We start from the raw sequence: 12,168 nt of genomic DNA, 5'->3' as shown, positions 1-12,168 counted from the left end.
TCCATTAAGGGTATAATCCCTTTGTAAACTACTTCTTGTTTTGAAGTACTAAAGCCATTGAGTGGCTGCTTTCCCGTGGACGTAGCCCACATTGGGTGAACCACGTATATCGTGTGTACTCTCTCTCTCTCTCTACTCTATAATCTCGTGTATATAAATTTGTCTCTCTCCATTAAGTAATCTACTCAATTATCTATTTAACTACATCTTATTTCCTAACAGTGCTCACGTAGCATCCCTGCCTGGGTTCTCGTTATGCCTTTCCCTAGCAGAGCCTTCCCACAACGAAGGCCTCTCGTCGGCTTGGAGCCTTAGATAACAAAGCCATAGTGCTTGTAATGGGGTGAGTCAATGTTTTTGAGCTGATTGCTTGTAGTTTCTAATAGTCCAAGGACCAGAGCATCATTGAAGTACTTTGTCTATGCGAGGAAGGAGCGGCTTGATGTAACCAGGGTTGAGAATCTTATAACTGGCTTTCAAACTTTTCAATCCTTGGTGACCTTAAAAACGAATAATTCTAGAGACAAAGGAAGATTGGTCCAGCTGTCTATTAATCTGGCTACCAAGAAAGTTTGGCTTTGATGTTTTCTCCCAATGCTAGCTAACTTTAAGAACTGCTGCTAACAGAGGTATTCATGGTTGATGGTTCTTGCACACATGCATTGCTATTTTCAATGTCCTTTTGACTCCTTTGATGTATTATCTAAAATGGCTTATGTAACTCATTTAACCTTTGATGAACACATGCTGATTTGCTTTTGTTTTTTAGTATATCTGTAGCATTCTCACTAATTGATATGCTCTTTTGTAGCTTGTTCATGTTGTGGATGCTCTTTCACATGACGTAGTGGCAGAAATTTGGCAATATTTTTCATCTCAAGCTTTAATATTTCTTGCACCTGTTTTAAAGGCTTCAAATTCTTGGCCTATCCCACTTCTAGGCCATTTTTTTTGGATCTAGCTGTGTTGCAACATTAAGTACTGAGGATCAACAATATTTGGAGGTTGTGAAGAGACTTTGGGTTCTACTTGAACCTCAATTCATTCAGAGGCTTATTAGTCTAGGTAAAGGTATTGTTATGGTTGAGCCATTGTTCCAAAGGCCCATTTGTTTTTTAAAAACATGAACCGTTTAAGTGTTTACAGTGAGATCAAAAAAATTTCTCTTTGCCTTGTAGTGCTCAACATCATCATTGTCATCATATATATGTTGCATTTGACATTCTACAAATCATTGGCATCTTTACACAACAACAACAAAACCTTCAAGCATCAGGTCACTCATGTGTTTGGGGCCACAAAAGTGGAAGAAGTGAAACCAAAAATTTGAGAGCATGTGGAGTGGCCTTGATATAAGGAAAAGGTGGCATTGAGCTATAACACGATGATCAAATGCATGAGATAGTTGCAAGCATGCAAATAATGCTAGACTTGAGTGGTGTGAAGGCAAAAGATTGCATTGGGGATTAGGGGCTCTAAAACGGCATAGAGTATGATCTACATCTCCAACAGCTCAGGACTAGCAATCTGATCATGAATCACCCATGACAATATATTGCATAAAGGAATAGGCCATCTGTGGCCCGCATTCGAACAGGCCTCCGCTGATCCATTAAGTGCAATGCTTGTCCTTGTGCATCCCGTCTATCAAGGCCCGAAAATGACCCTAATCCTCCTGGCTTAGCCTTGCATCGGCCAAGCGGATTCCGTTGTGCTGTTATCTTAGTACCTCCGCGCATGCGGGTCATATCATAACCGAATGCATCACAACATTGGCTAACTTCTCGCGGGTCCCATACAACATTCTTCCCACATTTTGTCTCTCCACCTAAGTGACCTAGAGGAGCCAGCGACCCCGCCACGGAGCCCCAGCCATAAAGCATCAAACACCTGCTTTCACTTGCTTGGAAGACCTCGCAAAGCGGCCCGCTCGGAGGGCCACCATTGGTCATTGCCACAACTTGGCTCAGGGTTCTAAAAAAGAAACCACTCATCTCACATGTCTTCAGCTTCAGTAGGCCCTGCTCAATCCCATCGAGTACCCCGCTAGGGGGCTCTTTATCAACAAACCCAGGTAGCCCTGATCGCCATCCATGACTTCGATGGCTGCCCCGTTCAACATTGCTCCCCGTGAGCATAAGGTCCCAATACCACAACACGAGCATCACAACAAATCTGGGCTCGATCTCTCAAGACCCTCAATTACTGTCATGTTTGAAACCAAACTCGGCCCATACCATGTTACCTCCTTGCATTTTGCCTGGCTCTCTAGTTCAGGTTCCACTTGTCCGTGCCATCTTGACCATCGAGGGGATCACCCGCTGTATTGCAGGACGTCTCAGCTAAAGGGATAGCCAGCCCTTTGGTTGCATCATATCTGGCCAATCAAGCCAGGCCAGGGGACTCAAGGTCCTCAAAAAAATTCAGTCCAAACTTTGCTCCATGCTTGCCATTCAATGGACAGTTATCCCGTGTATCGAGTGAGTACAATGATTACGACTAGGGCACCAGTTTCTACTGACCGCCGCTCACCTGCCCAAACCATCTGGATAACATGCTTGGCCGTCCGCTGATTCGCGGGATGCCTCAGTCGAGGGGAGTTTGAACCCTCCAACCGCACTACATCTAATCCGTCAAACTAGGTCTGAAAACCCCAGCTCTTAATGGCCAGGATTTGTGAATACTTCACGAACGGGCACCTCGCCCCGAGTGACAAACCCGAAAATTGGTGGTTCATTACATCTTCATCGAAGCACAATTGCACGCTCGCCATAATCTGCCCTTGCCTGCCATGGCGCATACCCATTGAGGTCAACCCCAAAGGTGTTGCCTCCAGTTCCTTTAACCCTGCATAGACCCCACTCGACGACCCTCTGCCTTTGCTAATCATAGCACTAGCATCATGCACACGCAATGGTTCTCCCGTATCCCACAACCCCAACCTTTTTATGTTCTAGTTATACCTTTTCTGATGCGTCTCTACTTACAACAGCTCACAAAGCCCAGTAAAGCCAAGCCTCGGGCATCAGTCCTTCATTAGCTTTTGACTTATGCATGTCTACACAAGCTCCCATTTCCCCATCGCATGAGGGGAGTGAATCGGCAGGGTCCACCTGACACTCCTTATCATCATCCTCACTTGAGTAACCCGCAGTCTTGCCACCTGGTTCACAGGCCTCCATATGCGTTGCCTCTCGAGTAGAAGCTCATGATATTATGCATTGTATGAAAAACATTGAGAGACTTTGTTTTCCTACATGAGAAAATTTCTAAATCTTCTTGTGTATGTAACCTATCCAGGGATTTGAAACGTGACATTTTCCAAGATTAAACAACTTGCTTGCTTTGTCATCCAAAAAGAAATCACATTTGGCGCAAGTTTGTTCGCATCCTTTCAAGAGCTTCGTTTCTACGCCTCGTTCTTCCTTTCCTTTTATGAGTGTGCTGCTTGTAGGATGTTTTTTACTCCCTCTTTGCTTTGCTCAACTAGTCAATGCTATGGCTAATTGGATGCTTCTTTTTCTTTTCCTCCTGCAGAGCTGCGCAGGTTCGTTGAGTCTCCTCCATGTCCTGCAGGCAAACGTTCATCGCACCTGGTGGTGTCGAGCTATGCCGGATCGCCCCCAAATCCGGGCTTCGAGGAAACCGCAGTTAGGAAGAGGTGTAGGCGTGCCTTGCTTCAAGGAAGCCCTGCTATCGATCCCGCTAGCAGTGCAGGTATGGCCAGCGTGCACAATCATTCTTTGTGGAACAGGCTTGACGTGTCTACGATGTTCTTCGCTACAATGCACTCTTGAGTGTTGAGTTGTGTTAAGATGGTGCTCTGCTTTTTTTTGCAGGCAAAGGATACTCTCCACTAGGGAAGGAGTACGTACAAGCACCGTCTTCGTCTCAACAAGAACTTCCTTGCCCAGCTCACGAATTAAGCAAAGCTGCAGCCTCATTTTCTGAAGTTGGCCAATCTTCAGCTGCTCACAATGTCTTGGACATCGGCAAGCTGGTGGACAAAGGGAAAAGCCTGTTAGTCAAGGAAACCTTGCCACTATTCGTGATTAGCGATATAGATGAGGGTAGTAAACCTTTCTCCATAGAGGGGAAAATCTTGAATTGGTATGGCACATACCGTTCCATCTCCCCTGGGCAAAAGAAAAATGCACGTTACTTCAAGTTCGACATCGTTGATGCCGATTGTATCGACACGATCACGGCCGTCGTTGTGGATCCCTTCATTGAGACCTACACCAGGGAGCTCAAGATCGGCTTGTTCGTTAGGATTGATTGTCCTCTTGTGAGGGCTAAAAACGATAATGATGCTGGGTCAGCTTTGTTCTCCTTGCATGTCGGTGCGTCGACAACCATTCGACCTTGTGACCCATTCCCTATTTCTTTAGCTTTATATCCTAAGACCAAGATAAGCACATTTATTGTTGATGCTGCAATTTCTGAGACTACTAGCCCACGTCCGCCCTTAGCGACACTGGCATTTGTTGTCTTTCAAAGTCGTAATTTCCATCAGAGAATTGGCACTACATTTGGGGATTTGGTTGTTGCTGATGGCTCGACCCCAGATGACAAAGCAGTTGTACGTATCAAAAGCATTGGCTTCAGCGTTTCTTTCTTTCGATATTGACAAACCTTTTGTCATATGTAGGTCAGCTTTGTCAACTCTCGAAAGCATGACTATGATCAAGTCATGGCCCAGATGGCTAGGGAGGACATTGTTATGTTTGTGGCTAGGAATATTGGCCTCTTTGTTGGCAAGGTGCACACATTATCTGTTGTGGACGTCACAACTTTGGCCCCCGTGCGAGGATCACGCTTAAAGCAAGAATTGACCACAGCATTTCATAGACAGTGTGAGATTCTCGGCTACAATAGAGAGGTGACTTTGCATGCTTTGTACTCAACCGGATAAAGACATCTTTAGTGGTCTTTACACGTTTGTTTTTTTTGTAGGTTGTGGGGACTTTGCGCTTTGTGAACTTCAATAGAGATCTCTTGCATTCCCAGTGCTCAGTTTGTGACTCGCCGAAGGTGAAGAAAGTTGAAGGCCGACTGTGTTGTTCTCTTTGTGATAAAGATCATGTCATCAACACGACTCTCAGGCTGGAGGCACAGATCCGAAGCAGCATTGACAGACGTGTTGTGGCGGTTCAAGTGTCAGGCTCTATGGTGGATCGTCTTTTGGCCTTGCCAAGGAGCTTTAAGGAGGTGTACATGGAGAGAATTCAAGAGGCGAGGGATATTTTGTCGACATCTGTTGTTGAGGGTGTGTTGGCCTTTCACCACGAATAACTATGCTTCCTTACCTAGACCCCTCTACAATCGATAAACTAAATTTTGGCTTGTCCATTGTATATCGAGTTTCATAAGAAATTGGTATCCTGCTTTTGAGCCTTGTTGCCGTGGTGTCTCTCCATAACTCGCTTTCTACTCTTCCTTCCTCTCCATCTTTTCAACCTTCCAAAGCACTCTCTCTCTCTCTCTCTCTCTCTCTCTCTCTCTCTCTCTCTCTCTCTCTCTCTCTCTCTCTAACACACACACACACAAACAAACACACAAGACGACTGAATATTTACAATCTTTGCGTGTCTTTGCAATGACTAACTTGCCTGAACACGATGTTGAACCATTTTTGCGGCACAGTTTCCTAACAATTCAGACATCTTCCTTGCGCTACACTATCTCCAAAACTCGACAAGTGCATCGCATGACCTTAGATCAAATTTGCTCAACAACTTGTTTGAGAGCTTATTGCTTGAAAGACGTGCTGTCCCGGGTGCATGCCTCTTCTTCCCTGTTGACAGGTCCACTAGCGCAATGACGGCCACAAAATTCTCATCTTTGTATTCAACATGCGCCAACTCACTTGCTCTTAGCCTCGACGTGTTAACGGCCTTTGCTTGCTTTGTGACCTGTAGGTTAAAAGTGTATTTGAAAAGAAATGGAAGCATGGGAACAATCATCTTGGGGATGGCATCAAAATCATTTCTTGCAAAGGGCATTTTGCTCTCCGAAACAAGCAATGGCATCGCATACCTTCCCACCTTCACAACGTGCTCAAGCCGTGCACGTGTTGGATGGAAAGAAGATGAGGTGGCCACTTTGCATAGGCTATCCTTGTTGCATGAGGCTTTGCCTGATGTTGAGGTGGTCCGCATGTTGCCAAGAACCCACACATGTTTCACACAACCCAGGCTGTGAAATGCAAGCTTTCACGCCTGAAGAAAGAGAAGGGCCTGGTCACTAGTGCTCAGATACGACGCACCCATGCCAGCTTGAGCAAGCCGATTAAGAGATACAACAAAAGCATCAAGGACAAGCCCATTACACCCTGCAAAAAATGTGGACGCTTGCTATTCCGACGCCAGCTAACACGCCAGCTTCTGCATTCAGTTGTGGGATCCACTTCGAGGAAGCGAAGACGCTATGGGGATGTGTACGTCTGCAGCCAGTGCAAGAAACACTTGACAAGCGATAGCAATCGCCTGTGGAGCTTGCAAGAGATAGGGTTCAATCCAATGCTTCCGTTTGTGTCAGATCTTAACCCCATAGAGGCACGCTTGGTCTCCATTCGTATCCCCTTCGCCAAGATACATGAACTGACGTATGTTGGTCAGTACGGGCTTAGAGGTAGCGTTGTCAATGTGCTTGCCAACTTGGAGAAGAGCCAGGCTGTGCTGCCTCGTTTCATTGAGGACGAGGTTTCTGTCCTTGTGGGAATCAAACGGAAGCTTGAATACGATAGATGTTACCTAAGCGGTGTTGTGCGACCCCTGCTCACAATGCGTGCAACCACTACGCTGTTGTCCACACCACTCTACACGAGAGAAGGTGTCACCATCAACGACAAGTGGCTTGCACACCTTTCTAGTCTAAGTATGGCTCCTACTAATACCCTTGAGGCCAATGCGCACGATGTTGAGCTTGAGGATGAACAAACTGATGTCATGCTTCATGCGGTCACAAGTGCGGCAGAGGTTGTCGATTACAGTGGCAAGATTCTTCATGTTGCGCCTTGCGAGGGCAATTCACCGTTGAGCATCTTCACGGACGAGTATTGCGAGGAGTTGAGCTTCCCAACTCTTTTCTTCGGGTCCCCTAGAAGATATAGAGAAGCCGCAACCAAAGATTACCAAACAATTGCAAAGTGGGAGCTCTTGAACGTCGACAGAAGATTCTCCCTGGACATCGAGAATTTATTTTTCAAGTCTATCAAAATCATGTCACAACAAGTTGCTTCCTCTGTTTGGGTGCGAATGCGCAAGGGAAAGCTAGCAGGTGCAGTGCTAACTGCAAGGCAAGTTGTAGAAGACTCGAACATAGAGAGGCTTCTCAACTCAAGCTTAGGCTTCAGAGATTTCGAGGCATTGCGCACATCCCCGACTACAAGGAAAAGATGAAAAAAAAATGTCTTCGCAATGATCCGACAACTTGGACCGCCCACATTTTTTGTCGCGTTCTCCTCCGCATAGCGAAGATGGAAAGAGCTTCTTGATGCACTAGAGAAGTTAGTCGCGCTGAGCCAAGAGCCCGAGGAGAGCCTGAGCTCGTACCAACGTCGCCTCATTCGTGCCGATCCCATTACAACTGCTCGTTTCTACGTCAAAAGGTTCAACGCAATGAAACGGTTTTTGCGGACTGATTCCTCCATATGTGGCAAAATACGAGACTTCTTTTTCATCACAGAGTTCCAAAGTCGCGGTAGCCAACATGATCATGGTTTGTTGTGGCTAGAAAATGCTCCATCACTTACAACACACTCAGATCAAGATATTGTAAAGTTTGTAGATACCCACATTAGCATAGATGGATCCATCTTGCCCAATGAACTTTCTGAAGCTTACAAGCACAAGCACCATAAGACTTGCCAAAAGAAGAGCAAAAGTTGCCGTTTTGGATTTCCACGTTTCCCCATGCCATTCACAACTATTATCCGACAAGGAATACTTGAGTCGAACATAGTTAGACAAGGTAAGCTTTACTTGCAACGAGTCGGAAGACAACTCAGCCAAATTGATTTACAAAATGCCCCTACATTTGAAGAATGGCTAGAACAAGTACAACTCTCCATGGAACAGTACTTGCTTGCATTGCAAGCAACTATCTCAGGACCCACTATTTTTCTCAATCGCAAACCAAGCGATATATTCACAAACAACTTCAACAAGTCAATAGCTTCGCTTTGGAATGCAAACACAGATATACAGTTCGTGCTAAACGCACATGGAGCTGCGAGCTACTGCACCTCATACATGACAAAAATGGACAATACATTAATAGGAGCAATCAAGTCACAGGTTGATCACTGTGTCGCAAACAATGCAACAACGTTGGAGAGACCACGAAAAGTTGGTGGCACAATCCTTAACACACAGCAGATTAGTTCACAGCAAGCTGCTTACATATGTCTCTCACTTCCATTGCATAGCTCCTCTAGAGAATTCATATACATACATACTAATCCACCTGAAGAGCGTGCTCTTGTTCTCAAAAAAAAGAATGCCTTGCAAAAAATGCACCCTGACACGACAGAAATCTTCTCTGCCTCCATCATTGACAAATATGCCTCCAGACCACACTCTTTCTTTGCTATGTTCTTGGCCCAGTTCGCTTCCACAACCAAAAATCCCTCCAGGCCTGACACGTTGCTGCGGAGGGCACGCATCATACGGTACGTTAGATACAATAAAGCCAAAGACCCTGACAACCACTACAGAGAACAATGCCTTCTCTTCTTGCCGTGGTCAAGCAATGAGAATGAGCACCTACCCGAAGGTTCTTCTTGGATCGATGTCTACACTTTGAACATCGAGACAGTGAAAAACAATGAATCACAGTTCATTGTCGAACCAGCTTCGCTCGACAGATTCGCAACAGCCTTCACAACCTTACGCAACACGAGAAGTGTAAGCTCCTTGAACGATTCCGACAATGCCAACGTGATGATCAACACCCCATCAAAGCAACCGATGAAGAAACCATTTGCTTTGCATTTTTCCAAACATATTGGCATGACCAATGAAGATTTCCACGCATCAATAAAGAAGCTAAACCCACAACAACGACTCATCCTCGATGATGTCATGCTCAGAAAACGTATAGCGCCGTCAAAAAAGATACATCTCTTCCTCACAGGTGGAGCAGGTACTGGAAAAACATTCACGTTGCTCTTGCTAGTTGAAGCCCTCATTCATTTCTACACACATAAGTTGGGCCACAATCCTGACTTTCCTAAGGCACTCCTGATGGCATATAGAGGCAAGGCAGCATTCAACATTTGTGGTACAACTATACACTTAGATTTACATTTGTCTTTGATAACTATGGCACACACAAGCCTCGGAGCAGAAAAGCTAGATGCATTGTCATTACTTTATCAAGACTTGGAGCTTGTAGTATTTGATGAAGTCTCCTTGATAGGATCAAGTGTCTTCTCATTGGCTGACTCACGTCTTCGTGCCATCAAGAGAAAACATGACCAACCTTTTGGTGGCCTTGATGTCATACTTTGTGGTGACCTCTGCCAAGCTAGCCCAGTCAAAGACTCTTGGATATTCACAAGCAAGCAGCCTCTTCTAGAGGCGGTTGCACCTTCATACTGGCATGAATTCCCTAAGTGCTACGAACTAACGATGACAATGAGACAAACCAATGGACAGTTTATAGAGGTGCTCAACCGAATGAGAATTGGCTCGCACACCAGCAACGACCTTGCATACATTAACAACTCCTTCCACAGAGAGTTGCCTGCTGACATAACCATATCACACCTATTCTACTCTAACAAGGCAAAGGATGAACACAATGAAAAGGTATTCGGACAATTGCCCGGTGAGCCACACATATTCAAAGCGATTGACAAGCGTTCCGGTTCTTGAAGCAAAACAATACCAATTCCATTGGATGCCAGACAAACTGCAGGTCTCCAAGCAACATTGTGTTTGAAGCCAGGCCTAGTGGTCGAGCTATGCGCTGGAAATCTGGACATTCTCAACGGCCTCGTGAACGGTGCAGAAGGCGTCTAAAAGCTCTGCACTACATTCTCCGACACGACATGCCTTTGGATTCATTTCACCAACCGTAGCATAGGGCAAAAACAAAGATATGACCACCGTCATCATCTCAACCCACTCACATTGCCTGGTTGGACGCCAATTCTCCGCATCGCACGTGAATTCCAAATTGGCAAGAACTACTTCAACACCCTCACACGCAAGAAATTCCCAGTTCAGCCCGTCGCGGCTCGCACAATTCACCGATCGCAAGGGATTACACTCAACACACTGGCTTTCAACCCCAAAGGAATTAGGTCTCACGGCCTCACATACACTGCTCTCACATGGATTTGTGACACTGCAAATCTATATTTGATAGAGAGCTTGCTACCCTGCAACATTCACACTGACGCATCTGTCCTCAAAGAGCTCCACAGGTTGAGAACAGAAGCAGCTTACTCCCCCGTCTAGAAGCAGCTACATCTCCACCAAGATACGCATTACATTGTGCAATCACTGAACATCATCTCCCTTGGAAAGCATGCAAACGATATCATCCACGACAAAAGCCTGATGGCCTCCGACATTCTCTGCCTGCAAGAGACTCGACAACATGCGACAACCATTCCAAGCTTCCACAGCATATCCTCAACACAACTACACGGCATCTCCATTCTCCATAAAAACAACCTAGTACCTACACAAATACACATCTGCATAAATCAAACGCTTGAAACAATCAATGCAACTTTCCACTGCGCCACCAAGTGCCTGGCGACAGTCATTTCACTCTACAGGGCACCGACATCATCACTCCTACGGTTCCTGCAGAGCATCTCCAATCTTCTTGATTCAACCCGCACCATGAGACCACTAATCCTAATGGGAGATTTCAACATTAACGCACTTGAGGAAACCAACACATATAGAACCCTTTCCAACCTCATTCTCCAGCACGGTCTCCACCAATTGATACACCATCCAACCACAGTGCACAACTCTATGCTAGACCACGTATGGGTTAGCAATGACCTGCCCCAAACCATGTCTGGCACTAACTACAACTACTGGTCTGACCACTCCACTACATACCTCCTCATCGCCAAAAACCGACCTTCCCTTGCTTCTTGCAGGCCATTGTGAGTTCTCACCTTGTTTGAATGTGAGAAGCTATATTCAATTTAGGAGTTGTTTATTAAAATTGCATCAAATTTCATGATTTTTTCCACCTTCGTAATACTAATTTGGTTAAGGATTTATTATATCAAATGAGTCGTATTCTTCACCTCATAACTAAAAAATATGATGTACATGTCTTCTATTATATCATTGTTTTTGAAGTGTTAACGTACAAAATGTCAACTCATGTCTTATGGTCTAGCACAATTTTTTGAAATGTTTAGGATTTTTAACCCGTGTTTAACCCTATTGTCAGATCTAATGCTATTTTCTTAAGTGTTTTGGGTCTTTAACCCATATTGTTTGATCTCATCCTATTTTCTTAAGTGTTGAGGGTTTTTAATCCATATTGTATGATATTGTTTGATGAAACACAACTTTTTGAAGTGAAAATGGTTATCAATCCGTGTTAATCGAATCTTACACAGTTTTTTGAAGTGTTTAGGGTTATGGTCATGGTTTGTGCAATTAGTATGAGAGTGCCGATGCACCTTGCAAATGTATTCAATATGTTGTTTTTTATTGTCCAACGCAAAAATGATGCCTGAGCAAAAGAAAATTATTATGCGCGCTATTTGAAAGGAGTGCATCTTGGAAATCTCGTCATGTGCCATCTTGATTAAAGATTTTACCAACAATATTTGGGAGAACACAAAGCACAGATTTCATTCTAAAGGCTGCTATCTACTGCCAAGAGGGATAAGAGAAATTGTTCCCCCCCCCCCCCCCCCCCCCCCCCCCCCCCCCCCCCCCCCCCACACACACACACACACACACACACACACACACACACACACACACACACACACACACACACACACACACACACACACACACACACACACACACACACACACACACACACACACAAGATCAGGATGGTGCTTGGCAATATGAAAATTTGTTGTAGAGATTTGAAAGAAGATCTCCCTCCCATTTGTGATATGACAAAATAGAGCTGTGGGATAAACACTGGGAGGAGCAAAAGATA

At 45.1% G+C, this 12,168-nt stretch overlaps 3 protein-coding genes and 1 pseudogene across 3 annotated transcripts; 2 read left to right on the top strand and 2 right to left on the bottom strand.

Moving 5' to 3' along the window:
* Nucleotides 1-1,538: 1,538 nt before the first annotated feature.
* Nucleotides 1,539-2,180, bottom strand: LOC147422452 (uncharacterized). Its single transcript, XM_086502537.1, has one exon. The coding sequence runs from the start codon at nucleotides 2,163-2,165 to the stop codon at nucleotides 1,539-1,541; it is 627 nt and encodes a 208-aa protein (XP_086358663.1). The 5' UTR covers nucleotides 2,166-2,180.
* Nucleotides 2,181-3,584: 1,404 nt separating this feature from the next.
* LOC147422451 (uncharacterized) lies at nucleotides 3,585-4,131 on the bottom strand (annotated as a pseudogene).
* Nucleotides 4,132-4,702: 571 nt separating this feature from the next.
* Nucleotides 4,703-5,295, top strand: LOC147422450 (uncharacterized). The gene is made up of 2 exons (XM_086503063.1): nucleotides 4,703-4,882; nucleotides 4,957-5,295. The coding sequence occupies exons 1-2, from the start codon at nucleotides 4,703-4,705 to the stop codon at nucleotides 5,293-5,295; spliced, it is 519 nt and encodes a 172-aa protein (XP_086359189.1).
* A 2,327-nt stretch (nucleotides 5,296-7,622) lies between these two features.
* On the top strand, nucleotides 7,623-9,881 carry LOC147422449 (uncharacterized). Its single transcript, XM_086503061.1, has one exon. The coding sequence runs from the start codon at nucleotides 7,623-7,625 to the stop codon at nucleotides 9,879-9,881; it is 2,259 nt and encodes a 752-aa protein (XP_086359187.1).
* The last annotated feature ends 2,287 nt before the right edge of the window (nucleotides 9,882-12,168 follow it).

The sequence above is a fragment of the Adiantum capillus-veneris genome, chromosome 27, assembly GCF_014529385.1.
Source record: "Adiantum capillus-veneris isolate H3 chromosome 27, ASM1452938v2, whole genome shotgun sequence".
NCBI classification, from domain to species: Eukaryota; Viridiplantae; Streptophyta; class Polypodiopsida; order Polypodiales; family Pteridaceae; genus Adiantum; species Adiantum capillus-veneris.
The sequence above is the reverse complement of the archived record's forward strand: the minus strand, read 5'-3'. Positions and strand labels throughout refer to the sequence as shown.